Source organism: Rhinoderma darwinii, chromosome 4, assembly GCF_050947455.1.
Source record: "Rhinoderma darwinii isolate aRhiDar2 chromosome 4, aRhiDar2.hap1, whole genome shotgun sequence".
Classification (NCBI taxonomy): Eukaryota; Metazoa; Chordata; class Amphibia; order Anura; family Rhinodermatidae; genus Rhinoderma; species Rhinoderma darwinii.
The window spans coordinates 330,138,850-330,159,663 of NC_134690.1; the positions used below are offsets into that span (position 1 = coordinate 330,138,850).

Sequence of the window (20,814 nt, forward strand, 5' to 3'; positions counted from 1 at the left end):
AAAAATTGTACCGATAAAAACTACAGTTTGTTCCGCAAACAAGCCCTCACACAGCTTTCCTGATAGAAAAATAAAAAAGTTGTGGCTCTTAGAATATGGCGACACAAAAACGACAATTGTTTTAAAACCGTGATTTTATCGTGCAAACACCGTAAAACATAAAAAAAACTATATACATATGGTATCGACGTAATCGCATCGACCCGCAGAATAAATTAAATATGTCATTTATAGCGCACGGTGAACGCCATAAAAAACAAAAAAGAATAAAAAACAATAGAAGTTTTGACGGCCTAATTCACCAAAAAACCTAGAAAAATTATTTTTAGGGCTGTAGTTTCCCAAATGGGGTCACTTCTGGGGGTTGTCCACTGTTTTGGTCCCTCAGGGGCTTTGCAACATGACACCCGAAAACCAATTGAGTAAACTTGATCTCCAATAGCCAAATAGCGCTTCTTCGCTTCTGAGCCCTGCTGTGCGTCCAAACAGCAGTTTATTACCACATATGGGGTATTGCCGTAATCAGCAGAAATTGCTTTACAAATCTTGGGGTGCTTTTTCTTCTTTATTGCTTGTAAAAATTTATAATTTCTAAGTTTTATTGAAAAAAATTTAGATTTTCATTTTTATGGACTAATTCCACATAATTCAGCAAAACACCTGTGGGGTTAAAATGCTCACTTCACCCCTTGATGAATTCCTTGAGGTGTGTAGTTTGCTAAATGGTGTCTTTTTGGAGGTGTTTCCACTGTTTTGGCCCCACGAGACCTCTTCAAACCTGACATGGTGCCTAAAATATATTCTAATAAAAAGGAGGCCCCAAAATCCACTAGGTGCTCCTTTGCTTCTGAGGCCTGTGGTTCAGTCCATTATAGCAATAGAGCCACATGTGGTTTATTTCTAAAAACTGCACAATCCGGGTAATATATATTGATTTGCTTTTCTCTGGTGAATGCTTTTGTGTTCCAGAAAAAAAATGGATTAAAATTAATTTTCTGACAAAAAAAGACATTTGTAAATTTCCCCTCTACTTTGCTTTAATTCCTGTGAAATACCTAAAGGGTTAAGAAACTTTCTAAATGCTGTATTGAATACTTTAAGGGGTGTAGTTTTTAAAAAAATTGGGTGACTTATCGGGGTTTCTATATATAAGGCCCCCAAAGCCACTTCAGAACTGAACTGGTACCTATAAAAATAGGTTTTGGTAATTTTCTTGAAAATGTGAGAAATTGCTGCTAAATTTCTAAGCCTTGTAACGTCGTAGAAAAATAAAATAATGTTCAAAAAACAATGCAAATATAAAGTAGACATATGGAATATGTGAAATAGTAACTATTTTGTGTGGTATTACTGTCTGTCTTACAAGCAGATACATTTAAAATTAGAAAAATTATAATTTTTGCAAATTTTCTCTAAATTTTGGTGTTTTTCACAAATAAGCAATGAATTTATTGACCACATTTTTCCACTAGCATAAAGTACAATATGTCACAAGAAAACAATCTCAGAATGGCTTAGATTGGCAAAAGCATTCCGGAGTTATTACCACATAAAGTGACACGTCAGATTTGAAAAAATGGGGCTGGTCCTGAAGGCCAAAGTGAGCTTGGTAATGAAGGGGTTAAAAAAGGCTTAGATAATTTCCTAGAACAAAAAAATATTAGCTCCTATGTGTAGATATTTTTCCTTCCCTTTTCCCATCCCTTGGTTGAACTTGATGGACATGTGTCTTTTTTCAACTTACTAACTATGTAACTATCTATTACTGTAACCCTTTACTAACTGACTATACGACCATTTCTCTTTTCCCGGTTTTCATACAGAATTATGATTAAATATCTTTCAAAAATGCTGGAAAACTTTATTTTCTTCATATAGCCTGATAACTAAGCTTTTTGGTCTATTAATGACTTATGCTTTTCATCACCTAATCTTGTCTGCTCTCCCTCCACCTACACAAACACTGTTGAACATTCTTCTCTTTCCTATCACCTAAACTTCAAAGCTTTACAATGTTTTAGGAAAACCTTGAACTCCCTCATCAAGGAATGTAATCACATCTCTTGTACACCCTATATTTTCTTGTAAAAAGATACAAGTCTAACACTAAAGGGCACAATTTATAAAGACCGGCTTTTCATACGTCAGTCTTAATACAAAGAAAAGTTGGAATGAGAAGAGATACATTTATTAAGAGGCGATGTGGTCGGGCCTTGCACCACAATTGTGGCCCAATTACTGCAGGCCATGCGCCATCCATTCCCCCATATAGGCCATAGAATTTTTTTTAAAAAACACACTCGCCTCACCGCTTTTCTTCTCCCTCTCTGGGTCACCTAATCACCCCAGCAGTAGCATAAAGACCTTATATGCCACGCAGCACTTTAACGTCATCGGTGCTGCAACGCATAGAACATCCTGACACTGCCCTGCTGGGGGCGACACGGCAAGGAGAAGAGGAGCGGTGAGATAAGCATTCTTATTTTTTTTAACTGTCCAATGGGGGGTGTGGGGAGGTAGTCTGATCAGGATGGGGTGGCAAGGTATGAAGCCCAGCAGAGGCCTCTATCTTGCTATGACCCATAGAGTGAAATCTACGCCAGTTAGAAGATGGAGTATATTTCCACTATAATTTATGCAAGATTTCTGGCGTAAATTATAGTATATATTTGTCGGGCCGCTGTGACCCTGTCCCCTTCTTTGAAGCCATGCCCCCTTTCCACAAAAGTCACGAGGACGGTGTAAAATGCCCAAAAGTTGCAATTTGCGACTTCTGGGTCCTTATGCGACTTATGCCAGAAAACTGGCATAGAAAGGTTGATAAATTAGCCCCTAACCATTTTTTTACGTTTTGGCAGCAGCACTAAACGACAGAATTTTAAACTGCTAAGGCCCACGCAACGTAAACGTACGGTGTGTGATCCTGGGCTTTAAATCCACGCAATCTAGTAGAAGCAGGGCTGGTGCTCGACTATGGACCCTGAGGAGAATAGAGGAAGCGACAATGGTAGAGCTGTTGGGTCTTAGCAGATCAGATCGCCAGTGACTGATGTCACAACAGGAGGCTGTTTTCCCCTGTAACAGGAACTCTTATGGGTGCCCCAGTTACTGTATAAAACTGCAAGATAAAAAAAAAAAATAATAATAATAATAATAATAATAAAGTCTTGTCTCTTTTATAACCTCTTGGGGGACACGTAATATGAACGTTATCTGTTCTCACTACACCACTGGAGTGCTGCCATTTTTAGTCTGCCACAGGAGTATAAAATCAAGCACCTCGCCATGCAGTCTGCCTTTCCAACACATTTGTGAAAGAATTGGGTCATTCTAAAGAGATCACTGAATTTGAGAGTGGTACTGTAATGGCTTGCCACCTTTGCAACAAGTCAGTCTGTGAAATTTCTTCCCTCCTAGTTATTCCGCGTTCAGCTGTGAGTGGTATTATTGCAAAGTGGAAGCATTTAGGAACCACAGCAACTCAGCCATGAAGTTACAGACCATGTAAAAAGTTAGAGCGTGGTATCACCGAGTGAAGAGGCGCATAGTGCAGTTGCCAACGCTCTGGTGAAAACGCAGAGTTCTAAAGCTCCTCTGGAATTAAAATCAGCACAAAAACTGTCCACCGAGAGCTTCATGGAATGGGTTTCCATGGCCAAGCAGCTGCATGCAAGCGTCGGATAGAGGAATTTAAAGCATGCAGCCGCTGGACTCTGTAGGAGAACTGCGGAGTGATGAATCACTTTTCTCTATCTGGTACTCTGATGGACAAATCTGGGTTTGGAGAATGACAGGAGAAAGTTATCTGCCTGACTGACTGCATTGTGCCAACTGTAAAGTTTGGTGAAGGCGGGATAATGCTATGAGGTTGTTTTTCAGGGGTTGGCCTAAGCCCCTTCGTTCTAGTGAAGGGAAATCTTAATGCTTCAGCATACCAGGACATTGCTGAAAATTGTATGCTTTGTCTGAACAGTTTGGGGAAGGCCCCTTTCTGTTCCAGCATGACTGTGCCCCAGTGCACAAAGCAAGGTCCAAAAAGGCATGGTTGGGTGATTTTGGTGTAGAAGAACTTAACTGGCCCGCACAGAGCCCTGACCTTAACCCCATAGAGTACCTTTGGGATGAACTATAAGAGAGATTGCGATCCAGACCCTCTCAACCAACATTAGTGTCTGACGTCACAAATGCTATACTTAAATAAATAAATAAACAAAACTTCCCACCAACACACTCCAAAGTCTTCCCAGAATAGTGGAAGCAAAGGGAGGACCAACTCCATATTAATGTCTATGGAATTAGAATGGAATGTCATAAAAACTCCTAAAGGTGTAATGTGTAGGTGTCCCAATACTTTTGTCCATAAGTGTCTATTGTAAGTCTGTGACTGGGAAAGTACTGGAGGTGATGTATTTTTCACCTGGCTGGTTTAGATGGTTAAGATGAGGAATCCAGGAACGTTTGGCTTCTCAGCAAAACTTAGTTTGCTGAGGCTTTTTGTGAAGTCTGTTTTCCAAGCCTGGATTTCCATGGAATGTCAGGTAGGATTGCTAGAGGGACTTGCCTTTCCCTAACCATACCAATGCTTGGTTAATCCCTAGCCCAAATCAATACATTTGAAGCCACTGGACTAGTTACTGAGCCATAAAAACTCTGCAGCAAGTGCAGAAAGGGTCAGAGCCTGGGAATGGACACAGGGATAGTGTGGAAAGCCTGATCCAAGGAACATTGTACTCATGATTTGCAATAGGGGAGGAAACCTGCTGTTCTGTTAGTGTCCAGACGTTTTTTTTGCTTCAAATCTAGTATGCTGGATAAGTTTACCTGTATCTACGTTTACATTGCCAACCACAACCCCCCCCCCCCCCCCATACATACAGATCCCAACAATGTACACACCTATACAAAAATAAGTAAAAAAACCAAAACAAAAACATATATATATATATATATATATATATATATTATATATGTAACCTAACAAATGAAAAAGAAAGGATGGTTAAAGAGGCTCTGTCACCACATTATAAGTGCCCTATCTTCTACATAATGTGATTGGCGCTGTAATGTAGATTACAGCAGTGTTTTTTATTAAGAAAATCAATTTTAACAAAGTTATGACCTATTTTAGATTTATGCTAATGACTTTTTCTTAATAGACAACTGGGCGTGTTTTTACTTTTTTACCAAGTGGGCGTTGTGGGGAGAAGTGTGAGACACTGACCAATCAGCGTCATACACTTCTCTCCATTCATTTATTCAGCACATCGTGATCTTGCTAGATCATGATGTGCAGTCACGTACTCACACGTTAACGTTCCTGAATTGTGTTGAGAGTTAATAGACATTGCTTCCAGCCAGGACGCGATGTCTATTCACAATCCCGACACTTTGGTAACGTTTGTGTGGGAACTGTCATCTACAGTGTGATCTCGCGAGATTACGCTTGCTGTGCTGTAAATCCCGCACAAACGTTACCGAAGTGTCGGAATTGTGAATAGACATTGCGTCCTGGCTGGAGGTGATGTCTATTAACTCTCAAGACACTTTCCAATAACCGATGGTGTTGAGCCACACTTAAAATGGTAAAAACCTATTATTTAAAGACACGACCAAGTGATATGGTCCTTACCCTTGTTTTAGATTCTGCCAGTGATACAGTTTTGACTGTGGTAAGTTCTAGTAAGACCATGACCTCCTGGTGCCAGTAGTGAACTATAGTATCTGCATCTGCTAACAACTGGGTAGCCATAGGATAGTGACAACTGCTGGTCACACAGGACAATAAAAATATGGGGTGATCACGTAAAGGTGGCAATGGAGATACAATTTTCTTTCCTCCTTATGGAGTAGAGTTTTGCATTCTTTTTCCATGTAGCATTGCTTTAAAGATTTCTGACTTTTTGCTAGATTTCTACCATGAGAATTAGTACCATTATAGGAAATTCGCATTGGCAGTATGACACATTTTAACGTTCCAGTGTCATAAATAGGACAAGCTATACCATGTACAGAGAAAACCCTAGAAAAGTGTCTACAGGAAATCTACATTTCACTGTGTATTTCATCTATAAACATTACTTTTTCATTCTTAAAGACTAACTTACATTAAAAATATAAAATGATGCATACAGACTTCGATCATTAGCATACGTTGACTTTTCTTACTTTGTTTGCCAGGACTGATATAAATGGATATCACGGCAATAACTTTATCACATATCATTAGTATTCAGAATAAAACCTTATTTTATCATCATCAAAACAGACAGCTCCATCATTCACCACATATCAGACAAGTACAGCAATTCCAGCTTTCTATTTAAATAGGGAATTTTGAGGCACCTCTAGATAGGATCTTCAAGTCGCCTTGAAGTAAACAGCTAAAAAGCGTAAATATACAAATTAACAATCCTGAAATGTAAATAGTTTGTTCATATTAACTTTTTGTATATCATTTTTGCTAGTAATCCGACCTGTTGTTTAACCCGTTAGTGACCGGCCCATCGTGTTTCTACGTCGGTCACTAACGGGCCTTATTCCGATGCCATAGACTTTTTACATCGCGGCATCGAAATAAGTAAACAGAGCAGGGAGCTGTCAAATCTCCCTGCTCTCAGCTGCCAGAGGCAGCTGAGGGCTGGGGGCGTCCCTGCTCTGCCGTGTGAGATCGATATTAGTATCGATCTCACCCGTTTAACCCCTCAGATGCGGTGCTCAATAGCGTGCACCGCATCGGAGTGGTTTTGGAGAGAGGGAGGGAGCTCCCTCTCTCTCCCACCGACACCCGGCGATACGATCGCCGAGTGTCTGTGTCTCCAATGGCAGCCGGGGGCCTAATAAAGGCCCCAAGGTCTGCCTGGAGTGAATGCCTGCTAGATCATGCCGCAGGCATGACCTAGCAGATGCCTGTCCGTGTTAAACGGACAGGCAGTAATACACTGCAATACAAAAGTATTGCAGTGTATTATAAATGTGATCGCAGAATCGCATATTATAGTCCCCTAGTGGGACTAGTAAAAAAGTGAAAAAAAAGTTTAATAAAGTTAATTTTAAAAAAAAATGTGAAAAAAAAATTAAAAACCCAGCTTTTCCCCTTACAAAATGCTTTACTATTAAAAAAACTAAATAAAGTTAAAAAGTTACACATATTTGGTATCGCCGCGTCCGTAACGACTACGACTATAAATCTGTTACATTATTTAACCCGCACGGTGAACGCCGTAAAAAATTTAATAAAAAACTATGGAAAAATTGCTGTTTTCTGTGAATACTGACTTTAAAAAAATGTGATAAAAAGTGATCAAAAAGTCGCATCTACTCCAAAATGGTACCAATAAAAACTACAAGTCTTCCCGCAAAAAAAAAGCCCTCATACAACCACATCGGCGAAAAAATAAAAACGTTACGGCTCTTCAAATATGGAGACACAAAAACAAATAATTTTGAAAAAAAAGCGTTTTTACTGTGTAAAAGTAGTAAAACATATAAAAACTATACAAATTTGGTATAGTTGCAATCGTAACAACCCGCTGAATAAAGTTATTGTGTTATTTATATCACACGGTAAACGGCGTAGATTTAAGACGCGAAAAAGAGTGGCGAAATTTCAGGTTTTTTTCTATTTCCCCCCAAATAAAAGTTAATAAAAGTTAATCAATAAATAATATGTACCCCAAAATGGTGCTATTAAAAAATACAACTTGTCCCGCAAAAAAACAAGACCTTATACAGCTATGTCGACGCAAAAATAAAAAGGTTATAGCTCTTGGAATGTGACGATGGAAAAACGTAAAAAATTGCTTGGTCATTAAGGTTTAAAATAGGCTGGTCATTAAGGGGTTAAGTCAGATGCTGTATATAAATAAGAGACCGATGCACAACAATGGTGTTTTCTAATAAGCACTCATGGCTATTCCAAAAACGTCTGACTAATGTGGGTTTAAAATAGTGCAACTCCAGATCTGGCGCTATGTTGGAATAGCGTTTGACTCAAAGGTGAAAACTGCAGGCAGCTACAAAATTTCCCTGCAGAGTCCTGCAGGGCAGGAGCCGCTCTATGCAGCGCTTTTTCAGAATACGCATGGTTAGCCCATTTTAGCCAATGGTCGACTATATGGCATCTAAAAAAATCCAAGTGGATCGGAAAGCTTTTTCCAAGCACCGCTGCACTTCATTCTAGCAATCAGCAGGGGTCACAGCAGTAGGACCCCCCACCAATTGGATGTTATTGCCATATCCTAGCAACAAGCCATCAATGTGTTTAGTGGGGAAAACCTATTTAACCTATGTTTATAGAAAACATTTATTTAACCCTATTCTGTCCTGCACTGTAACAGAAAGTTGAGGTGAGCAGGCCGTCCCCATAACCCGATGACTATGACAATATAGTGATGGTGTGGGCTCGGTCGTTTAACCCCTGATCATCCCGGGGTGCCGATGGATTGTCATGGCAGCCGGGCGCCTAACAACGTGCCCTAGGTCTGCCACGTACGAGAGCATATTAGGCCACCTGTCAGTGTAACACTGACAGGCATAATATATTGCAATACATGAGTATTGCAACGTATTATAGAAGTTTATAGAAAAAAAATGTAAAACAATAAATCAGAAGAAAAAAAAACAAAAAAAATTTCCCCTTACAAAATGCTTTATTCTGAGGGGTAAAAATTAACCCATAATCCATAATTGGTATCACCTCTCTGTAATGACCCGTTTTATAAAATTAAAGTGTTAGTTATCTATCCCAGAGAGCACCATAGACAAAAAAATACAATGGTAGGATTGCTGTTTTATGGTAATCTCACCACCCAAAAAAAGCAATAAAAAGTAAATCAAGAAGTCATATGTACCCCTAAAATGGTAGCAATGGAAACTATAACTTGTCCTGCAGAATGTGGGGTCACAAAAGAGAATTGATAATAGTTGTACAATACACTATATGTACCCCAAAGTGGTGTGAAAAATGCAACTCATCCTGTTACAAACAAGCCTGTTATACGCATACACCAACAGAAAAAAAAAAGTTATGGGCTTTGGGGATGCAGAGATAGAAAAAAAATAATAAATTGATACGTCCTTTTTAAAAATAAAAAAAAAGGTTCTCCTGGTAAAAATGTTTTGAGCTTCCCCAGTTTGTAATTTAACTGGCATAAATGATACCGTGGTTAGAAAACCCACCAATGGCTTTACCTGGTTGTTTCAGACTCTTTAACGAGCTGCTGTTCGGTCACATGACGCCCGCTCTGACTAACTGAATCTTACAGCGTCTGCTGTGTGGACAGGAAGTCAGTCTATCTATTCATTCCTATGAGGCCCACGATGTGAGTCGAACAGGAATAAATTTAGACTTCCGGTCCACACAAAACCCACCGTAAGACTCGGTTAGTCAGCCCAGAACAGAGTCTGAAACTACAAGACAAAGAGTTTTCTAACTACTGTATGGTTTATGCCACTACAATTTATGCCACTCCACTTCTGCTGGGAGTGCTTCTTTAAGGCTCAAACTAGGCTGCGCCTTTGAGGGATTCATTAAGCTCTAAACTTTAGCTACTTCTACTTATGATAGATTAACTATGGGTAGTGGAAGTCAAAAGAGGGTAGGCATGTTCCTACTTGACCCGAATTATTAAAACATGAATTTAAGGAGCTTTCTTTTTTTTTTTTTTTAAGAAATTGAACCAAAAACTTTGTCTGTATTTTTGTAGTTTAAACACGTAAAACTAGTACTCTTATCATCCTCTGGCATGATATGGATACAAAGTACGCAATAACATAACGGTACCTACCTGCATCTATACTGGTTTGTGCAACAGAGAACAATTCAGGAGAACGCTCCTCCAAAAGTTGTTGGTGAATGTTCACACATCTTAAAGTCCACCAAGGTAACACCTGAAAGGGGGAATGGATACAATGTAAACGATTACCCAAAACATGTGAAATGTAAGGAATAAACAAGAGAAAAAATGAAACTATAAGTAATAAAAAATATACGTGCATATAATGACATAGCAAGTACTGGTCAATGCCAAATGACGGTAAACAAATGTTTGCCGTCAAATGAAACATAGTTAATACATTCAAAACTATACTCCCCTGACAATGGTGGAGTCATAGATGAAATAATATTGAGTGGTTACTCAATGACATCGGACTCGTTATGAAATAAAACATATCTGTGACTTGCTAATTGTGGAAAAAAGAAAGCTACAGATACCCATTTAAAAATAATTTCACATTTTTAAAGCCATGTAATGGCCACAGATTGCGGATTTAGACAGGGTTGCACATACCCTAAGGCCTTATGCACACGGAAGAGCGATTTGAATGAAGCCTATACGTCAGCACATGGAGCTCCTACAGCGCCATATTACAGAATGTCAGTGCATCTGATAGACAAGACTATGGATATGAACAGGTAGTAAGTAGTTCTCTTAAAACAATGCGAGAAAAACAAGTAATGTCATTTAACAGATAACCGGTAATCAGGTCAAATAAATTGTGCATAAACATAATAAGCAAACTATATATTAGCCTAAAATAAAGTAAAATCAATTCGATTAAAATCCAAAACCCATTTGATTAAAGTGTTTTTTCTATCTGTATAATTTCAACAGCATATCACAATTTCAAGAAATAAAAACCTTCATCCTACAAAGACCAACCCAACACGTCCAAAATGCAATTTACATTTTAAACAGCACAAAATCTTTTATATTCTTTGAAATATTTGTTTTCTTTTATTATTTTTTAGACTTGCCTAAGGCCACATAGTCATGAGCAGAAAATTAAAGTAGTATAAACGCTCAATATGAGCAGACAAACATTTGTATTCTTCTGGAGTATTCCAAGGGCAGTAGACAGAGGGATTTTGGTTTGAAGAGAAAATTACAAGCGGACATACTTAACTTAAAGCAGGTCAACACACACGAGAGCGTTGTCGCCACAAAAGCATATTACAAGGTGAGGTACTATTCAGACACGGGGTGATGGAAGTGACAAGAATTGAATATGATGGACCATCAAGACCCTTCTGATCCTTATCTGCTGCTGATTTACTGTACGGCCTTTGGGAGGATATATCTGGTAGCCGGTGTGAACTTAAAATGACAACATATCAACCAATCTCAGGGATAATCTCTAGACCAGTTTTAAAGCATAGGTTAGTATGCGACTTAATATCTGAACATGGATTTATGAGAAAATTACATAATCTCCAATATCCGCAAAATATTTCCTCCATTGCACTTTCAGTGTTGATGAGCCAGACTGTTCTGACAAAGAAAATAATTTACAATCTGTAAGGCCCCATGCACACGACGTAATTACGGCCCCGTTCAGTTCTATTGGCCACGTACACCTTTTCGTATCGCTACGGATGGGTGTCTCAGCCGTAGAACTGTGCCGGGAGTTAAGGAGCATGTCCGTGTTTTTCGGGCTGTGCACCCAACTTTGTAAGGAAGCACGGCCCGACAATGCAGGAGGCCATTGGCGGGCGTGGGCACGTCCGTGTGCATGGGGCCTAAGGGACTTAAAGGGGTTGTCCGGTTTTATTCTTTGTACAATAAAAAGTTAGACACTTTTCCAATATACTTTCTGTATCAATTCTTCGCAGTTTTCAAAATCTCTGCTTGCTCTCATACAATAGGAATCTTTTCTGTTTATTTCGAGTGGATACAATTCTGTCATGTGATGTACACACAGCTGCTGGGATAGAAGACACAGCTGTGATACACATACTGTAACGAGCCGAGCACGTGTGTGTCCATCAAATGGCATGGACAGATTTTTATCCACTGGAAGTAAAAAATGACAGTTCTTATTAAATGACTGCAAGCAAAGATCTTGCAAAATATAAAGAATTGATACATAGTTTATATTGGAAAATTGTCTAACTTTTGTTATACAAAGAATAACATTTGTATGCTTAAACCAAAATACCTCTTTCACACACTAGTTTTTAATCCCTTTACGTTGTCTATTTCAATGAGAGGTGTTTGGAAAGACATCAGAACAGATCTGAATGATTTAAATGGAATTTCACTTTGCACAAAATTGTGTCCAAATACATTCATTTTTAATTAATAGTTTTTAAAAAAAAGTAACATGTTATCTATATTATGCTGCCGTCACTAGGGGCAGCATAATGTAGTGACAAACACACTGATTTCAGGGGTCTGTCACTTATCTGCTAAATCTGAGAACCATATTCATTACCTCCACCTACCCTCTGATGATTGACAGACGTCTCAGTAAGCAAAGTAATAAGTAGATATCTGTCAATCAGTAGTAAGTAGGTGGTGCTAGCGGAGAGTGGGCGGGGATAGCGGCAGCTCATAAATACGCCGGACTCGTCTCTCGGGGGGCTGTCTGGGCTTTGAAGGTAAGTTCTCATAAAAGGGTTCACATCAGCACATAAGAGACAGCCCGCTGAAATCAGTGTCTCTGTCAGTACATTACGCTGCCCTCAGTGAGAGCACCATCATGTAGATAATAGATATTCTCCAGTGGCATAACTATAGGGGTCTCTTGTACGAGTGCTGAACCCCCTTCAAAACAGCTGATTGGCGGGGGTCCCGGGAGTCGTTCCCCGACCCATCAGCTATTTATGGCCTATCCTGAGGATAGGCCATCCATGTTTAGTGTCTGGACAACCCCTTTTAAGCCTACCGTGTGTTAGGCTTAGATACAGGGCCCAAGCACATGTGTGATACGGTTTGTTGGACCCTGTATATCAGCCTAAGGTAGGCTTAGATAAAGGGCCCCAGCAGACCGTAATCTTATACTGTATAAGATTACGGTCTGCTGGAGCCTGTATCTAAGCCTACCTCAGGCTTAGATGCAGGGGCTAACAAACAGTATCACACATGCACTTGGGCCCTGTATTTAAGCCTACCATATGTGTTAGGCTGTGTTCACATCACCAATGCCCTTCCGTTGGCGGTTTCCGTCGGGTAACCCCTCAACGATACGGCAAACTGAAACTTCAGCTTCCGCTTCCCTCACCATTGATCTCCATGATGACGGAAACGTTGCTAAAGGTTCCCGTTTGTCCCCGTTGTGACAGGGTCCCGTTGTTCTTGACGCAACCAATAGCGCAGTCGACTGCGCTATTGACTCCGTCAAAACAACGGAACCAATCAATGGTGAGGGAATCAGAAGCTGAGGTTACAGTTTGCCTTTCCGTTGAGGGGTCACCTAATGGAAACCTCCAACGGAAGGACAGCGGTGATGTGAACAGACCCTTACTATGGTTCCCCCATTTTTATAACCAGCCAGATACAACACAGCAGCAGGCAGCATTACCAGACTGGGAAGGGCCACTGTTTTTGGGCTTTCCCAGCCTTATAATACCGGCCTGCGGCCGCGCCAGTGACTCTCCGTCACTACAGATGGTCGGGTACTGGATCGTACCCAGGTCTTCCTGGTGGCGGTTTGTACCGGTGTAATAATGGGGGTTAGTGTTAGCCTCTTCATGTCTAACATTAAGCCCCGCCTTAGTAATGGGCATTGTCAATCAGCCAGCAGCCATTACTAAGGAGGTAGTATTAAAGTTAGAAAACTACAAGGACATAAAAAAAATATTTTATGGAAATAAAAATTCCACACAACCCTCATTAACTATTTTATTGAGAAAAAAAAAAAACAGTTATCGCAGTAATCCTCGAATCCGAAGTAGTCCAACAACCAAATCTGTAAAAAAAAACACAAACACACGAAAAAAATTAGTAACATGTAAAAAAGCAAAACAATTCTTACGCTTACCTTTCCTGGGTCCAGCGCTGGAGCCGCAATGTCAGCGAGATGGGCCCTATATCTAATCCGATCATGTGTGATACGGTCTGCTGAGCCACTGTATCTAATCCTATCATGTGTGATACGGTCTGCTGGGCCTTATATCTAATCCTATCATGTGTAATACTGACTGCTGAGCCACTGTATCTAATCCTATCATGTGTGATATTGTCTGCTGGGCCACTGTATTTAATCCTATCATATGTGATACTGTCTGCTGGGCCTTCTATCTAAGCCTATCATGTGTGATATTGTCTGCTGAGCAACTGTGTCTAATCCTATTCATTGCTATAGGGTCGTAGTGCTATAAATATGCTGTCTCCTATATACACATACGCGCGCATTTTTTTGGGGGGTATATGTATTGGGGCTATATCCCCTGACGTTTCAAGACCTTAGTGACACCCCCGGCTGCTGGTGCTGCATCGTTGGGTCACTTAGGAGACCCAGCGATGCAGGTGAAAGCTGCAGGCCCTCGGCCATGAGAAGTTTGGGGGTGGCGGGCCCAAGAAGAATCTTTGCATCGGGGCCCATGAGCCTTTAGCTACGCCCCTGATATTCTCGCTAGGCTTCCATCTTCATTATGAGTGCTAGCACTGTCAAATGTAATGTGATTCTACAGCACTAACTCCCATACTGAAGACAGTAGCATTGGAGGCAGAGCAGGAAGTTCAGTCTCACACTGCATCAGTAAGAGCAGCCAGTAGCACAGGCCACCATTATGCCCGCGGTCGCAGACCACCGGCATTCCCCACTTAACAGCAGCCACAGGCCTCTTACGAGTTGCTGGCATCCCCTCCTCCAGAGACGCCGGCACACACTGCTCTCTCCTCCTGCTGTAACACCCAAGGTGTTAAAGGGCCAGCAGACGCACCTGCAACTTAGTCCCTGTCCAATCCCCACACACCGGGACGTTAAAAAGGACTATGCTCACTTCCACCTTGCCTGAGAAATGTTGTGTCTTTCCTATGTTTGTCTTGCAAATAGTTCCTTAGCTGTATCCGTATGCTGAATCCTGTTTCCCGTATCCAGTATTTGTGTTTAGTTCTAATGCCTAAGTCGAGTGTCCGAGACGACTTCACCATCTGCGTCCAGTGCCCGTGCCAACCTGAGTATCCGAGATGACTTCATCATCTTAGTTCAATGTCCTAGCCAAGTCCAGTGTCCTAGACGACTGCACTACTCCAGTCCGGAGTCCTAGCGCACTTCATTATCCTGCACAGGCCTGCTTCTCCCTGACTGTCTGGCATATAGGGAGGTCACGATACCAGAGTTTGAACTTCGATACGATACTTTGTGTAGTATTGCGATTTCGATACCAATTCGATACTTTGCCAACAGTAATAAAAAAAAAAAAGTTCTTCCATTTTCTGATGTGAGGCGTGAGGTGTGATTCTGAATTTAACCTCCCGTGCCTTAGGCTGGATTCACACGAACGTGGCGTTTTTGCGGACGCAAAAACACGGCGTTTTGCACGCGCAAAAATCACTTGCCAGCTCCGTGTGTCATCCGTGTATGATGCGCGGCTGCGTGATTTTCGCGCAGCCCCCATCAGAGAGATAATTCTAGCCGACGTCAGTCACTGTCCAGGGTGCTGAAAGAGTTAACTGATCGGCAGTAACTCTTTCAGCACCCTCGACAGTGAATTCCGATCACCATATCTAGCAACCTGTTAAAAAAAAAAAAAAAGAGGTTCGTACTTACCGAGAACTTCCTGGCCGTTGCCTTGGTGACGCGCCTCTCTTGACATCTGGCCCCACCTCCCTGAATGACGCGGCAGTCCATGTGACCGCTGCAGCCTGTGCTTGGCCTGTGATTGGCTGCAGCTGTCACTTGGACTGAATTGTCATCCCGGGAGGTCAGACTGGAGGAAGAAGCCGGGAGTTATCGGTAAGTCAGAACTTTTTTTTTTTTTACCCGTTCATGTATATTGGGATCGGAAGTCACTGTCCGGGGTGCTGAAACAGTTTAACTCTTTCTGCACCCTGGACAGTGACTATATCCGGACGTCGCGTACCGGAAATTTTTTTGCCGGGTTCGGCCAAAACGAGTTCGGCCGAACCCGGTGAAGTTCGGTTCGGTTGTCCGGGTTCGCTCTTCTCAAAGACACTCCGTTTGGATGTTTGTAAATAGAAAAGCACGTGGTGCTTTTATGTTTACATTCATCCTTTTGACAGCTCTTGCGCGAATCACGCAGTTCGCACGGAAGTGCTTCCGTGCGGCATGCGTGGTTTTCACGCACCCATTGACTTCAATGGGTGCGTGATGCGTGCAAAACGCCGAAAGAACGGACATGTTGTGACTTTTTTTCAGCGGACTCACGCTGAGCAAAAATCACGGACATGTCTGCACGGCCCCATAGACACATATAAGTCCGTGCAACGCGCGTGCAAATCACGTGCGTTGCACGGACGTTTTTCACGTTCGTCTGAATAAAGCCTTATATTAATAGTAATTAACCCCATCATGTTTCTCAGTCATAATGGGTTAATATGTAAGGTACATGATGGGGTTAATTACTATTAATGTGAGGCACATGGAGGTTAAATTCATCCCACCTCGTGCCTTACATTAATAAGTGAAAAGTTTTTATTTTATTTTTTTACAGCGTACACATCATATGATGCAAACAAATTGTTGTGCAGGTTAATACGGCCGCGCCAATACTGAATATGTATGTTTTATGTATTGAGACTTATTTTAATGTTTATTGTAAAAAAAAAAAAAAAGGTGTATGTGTATTTTTTTACATTTAATATTACTTTATGTTTTTACTTTATTTTTAAACTTTAATACACTGGCATATATCTATATTACAGTACATTAGCCTGTGTACTGATAGTACACAGGCAGTTGTTAAGACATACCTAAGTATGCCCTAACAACAGGAAATATGGTAGGACAGCCCTGGGGACCTTCATTAGACCCTGGGCTGTCTGCCCATATATGGTATTACCCTCGATCGCGCCACAGGAATTCTCTGTGACGCGATCCAAGGGGCATCCCCCCTTCTCACTTTCCCCTGAATGCTGCAGTCAGCTGTGATCACAGCATTCACGGGAATAGCGGTGGAGATGAGCGGTTTCTCTGATCTCCACCAGCGGGGCTGCGGCTGTGTAATACAGTCATTGCCCCGCTCCTGACAGGAAGTGCGTGTGCGGTCACCATGAGGAGATGCGGCCAGCGCTGCACTAATGAGCAGCGTTCAGGCACTGAGGGGAGAATATGGGGGTGTTTTGCAGTGTGGCCGCCATGTTCTCTTTTCAGTGCCGGCAATCATTAGTGCAGTGCCGGCCGCATCGCATCATCCTGACAGCGCGCACTTGTTATCAGAACTAAGGAGCGGGGCAATGGCTGTATTACACAGCCGCAGCCCCGCTCTCATACATTCATGTGTTACTATACTGAGCTGTGCGGCCGCACAGCTAAGTATCGAATTACATGAGATAACGGTATCGAACCGTTTGGGGATGAAAAGTATCGAAACAGTATCGAAGTTTCGATGCATCGTGCATCTCTACTGGCGTATACCCACTTCTGACCTTCCAGGTACTTTAGAATTACCGACCCTCACGGACTCTGTTGATCAGAAGAGGCTCCATTACGGCGGAGTGGCCCAGTGGGTCCACATACCTGCTAGTTGTTACAGCCACAGCCAGTTATACGACTAGTACATATGTATTTGGACTGTTATAGCAGTATCTACTGCAGGGATAGGCAACATTTTTTGTATGGCATGCCAATAAAAAAAAAAAAATAATCAATGTTTACGTACTCAGTGTGCCATGCAAACATGAAAGTATGAAAGTCATATAAGACAAACGGTTACCACATACGTGACATAAATTAATCCGTTAATTAAATTTACATTACAGTGTAACCCTGGTCTCTGAATTTCTTTGCAAAGATGATCCATCTGTGGTGCATACAAGACTACTAAACACCTGCTGGGGTAGTGCACATAGGAGGGCCCGCAGCTACTGAAAACCAGCTTGGGTGGCTGCACACAGGACAGAGAGCGACTACTGAACATCAGCTTGGGGGCGCACACAGGATAGACCATGGCTACTGAATACCAAATTGGGGGGGGGTGAACATAGGTGAGACCACGGCTACTGTAGGTGAGGAGGCGGTATAATGACGCCGGGTATGAACACATAGGGGAGAGAGCTGCCAACTTTTGCAAACTTTTTCTTTCACAGAGCGGTTACTGAACTCCCTCCTTAGGGCCTGTTCACACAGAGTTTTTTGCTGGCAGAAAATTCTGCCTGGAAAAATCAGCTCCGTTTTGTTTGTTTTTTAAGTGGTTTTGCACCACACGCATTTTTTGAGACTTTTTTGCCACGGTTTTTAAGTCTTTTTTTTTCCTATTTCTTCGAGAGACAAAGTGAGATTCCGCAAGCGTTTTTTGCCGAAGACGAGTAAAAAATAAAAAAATAAATAAAAATCGGGGCAAAAAAACGCATTCAAAAAACGCATTTATTTCCGTCTCCCATTTATTTGGGGTTTTTGAGGCGGAAAATGCCTGAACATGGGGCATGTCACTTATTTTTCCCGCGAGCGGTAAAAAAACGGCTCCACCTCCCAAATTTCAATGGGAGTCAATTTCGAATGGTTTTTGCCACGGTTTACATGGCAAAAACCGCGGCAAAAAAACTCTGTGTGAACAGGGCCTCACAGCGCTGATCATCAGGAGAGAGAAGCGCTTCATTATTCGCTTGCCGACGCTGATGAACAGGAGAGAGGGTCGTGCTGTATGTATTGTGTGCTCGCCATGTGTTCAGCAGCGACAAAGACAATAAAGCACTACTCTTTGTCCTGGTGATCAGCGCCACCAAGCGCATAATGAAACGCTGCTCTCTGTCTCTGTGTTCAGCGACGTCAAGTGCACAACGGCATTGGACACTGGGAAAGGAAAGTGCCAGAAAACCATGCCACACGTGCCGGCTGTGGCACTGGTGCCATTGGTTGCTGATCCCTGATCTACTGTGTGGGCACTGCTATTTGACCAACTTTTTTATAGTTCATTTCAAATAATCAAGCAATTTTTGCAATAGAATGCTTTTAAAGAGACCCGTCACCTCTCATGACATGTCTGTTTTAGTAAATACTTGTGTTACCCATGAAATCACAATTCTGGGGAATCTTTTTAGATTCCTGCCTTGTGCCATTCCTCTGTTATTCCACCTGGAAACGCAAATAAATGGACAACTGGGTGTTACCATTCCCAATGTCAAAGGGGTGTGTCCCTACCCAGTCTGGGTAACCCCCCTTCCCAACTGGTAACACCTAGTTGTCAATTCATTCACAAATTTCTAGGAGGAATAATGGTATGTTCACACAATGTGTTTTCAGACGTAATTCGGGCAGTTTACGCCTCGAATTACGCCTGAAAAAATGGCACCATTACGCCTCCAAACATCTGCCCACTGCTTGCAATGGGATTTAGTGTTCTGTTCCCACGAGGCGTCATTTTACGCGTCGTTTTCAAAATACGGCGCATAAAAAGACGCCACGTAAAAAGAAGTGCAGGTAATTTCTTGGGGCGTTTTTGGAGCCGTTTTTCATTGACTCCATTGAAAAACAGCTCCAAAAACGGCCGTAAAATACGCCACGAAAAACGCGAGTTGCTACAAAAATGTCTGAAAATCAGGAGCTGTTTTCGCTTGAAAACAGCTCCGTATTTTCAGACGTATTTTGCTAAGCCGTGTGAACATACCCTCAGGGTATATTTACACTGTGGGGTCAAATCATAGTTAATTACTGTGATTTCGACAAAACCGCGTCAAAACGCTGTGTTATTGCTAAACAGCATTTTACTGGAATTTCACGGTAATCTAAGTAATAATAATAATAATCTTTATTTATATAGCGCCAACATATTACGCAGCACTTTACAATTTAGAGGGGACATGAAACAAGCAATATCAGACATTACATAGTGACAAAGATCATTTACAGTTCAAACATGGAGAGTGAGGACCCTGCTCGCAAGAGCTTACAATCTATGAGGAAATAAGGGAGACACTATGTATAAGAGTGTTTGTTCAGTACAATGGTCCGGCCATTTTTATACACATGCGGTGGTGACATAAAGCTGCATGAGCCGGTCACCAGCCAGTATCCGTGTATGACGGACATGAAGAGAAGGAGTGTGAGGGAATCTTATTCTAATGACTAATCTAAATGGAGGGCCATGGAAAGGAGTCAGATTAGGGAATGTTATAGGCCTGTCTAAATAGATGTGTTTTCAGGGCACGTTTAAAACTGTGGATATTGAGAATTAATCGGATTATCTGGGGTAGCACATTCCAGAGGACTGGTGCAGCACGAGAGAAATCCTGGAGACGGTAGTGGGAGGTTCGGATTATGGAGGATTTTAATCTAAAGTCGTTGGCAGAACGTAGAGCCCGAGTAGGGTGGTAGACAGAGATGAGGGAGGAGATGTAAGGAGGTGCAGCACTGTGGAAAGCTTTGTGGGTGAGAGTAATAAGTTTGAATTTTATTCGGAAGGAGATGGGCAACCAGTGCAGTGACTGGCACAGATTAGAGGCGTTGGTGTAGCAGTTGGTCATAAAGATGATTTGACTGCACCCTGTAAACTTACCCTAACAAAGAAAGGCACATTGCAGAGCTCTAAGAAAATGTTCTCAAAAATTACTATATTATGGGAAATGCAAGTATTTCGACTCATGAAAGCTGGCAGGTCCTCTTTAAGAATTTGTGCTTTCCCAACTATAAACGGTCAGTTCACACAGAGTTTGTAGACGCAGATTTTGACCTGGAAATCTCTTCGGAATCCGCGCCAAACAATGGCCGAAATCGCCCCTCTTTGATTTCAATGGGAGGCAGAGCCGTTTTTTTCTTTATTGCGGGGATAAAAAGTGGAATGTTCTTTCATGCCGTGGTTTCCACCTCTGACCTCCCATTGAAATCAATGGGAGGCAAAAAAATTAATTGCGGCTCTCGTTTTTGAACGTTTGTCGCCACGGTCCTTGCATTAGATTCAATAGCCACAGGCGA

The 20,814-nt window shown here is 41.8% G+C and overlaps 1 protein-coding gene across 2 annotated transcripts in view; it reads right to left on the minus strand.

Annotated features, from left to right (window-relative positions):
- TTC27 (tetratricopeptide repeat domain 27) overlaps positions 1 to 20,814 on the minus strand; it is a 376,553-nt gene that overhangs the window by 287,480 nt on the left and 68,259 nt on the right. For both annotated transcript variants that reach the window (XM_075864435.1, XM_075864437.1), the window contains exon 6: positions 9,786 to 9,888. In XM_075864435.1, the coding sequence (XP_075720550.1) occupies positions 9,786 to 9,888 (103 nt within the window). The remainder of the gene's footprint in view (positions 1 to 9,785; positions 9,889 to 20,814) is intronic.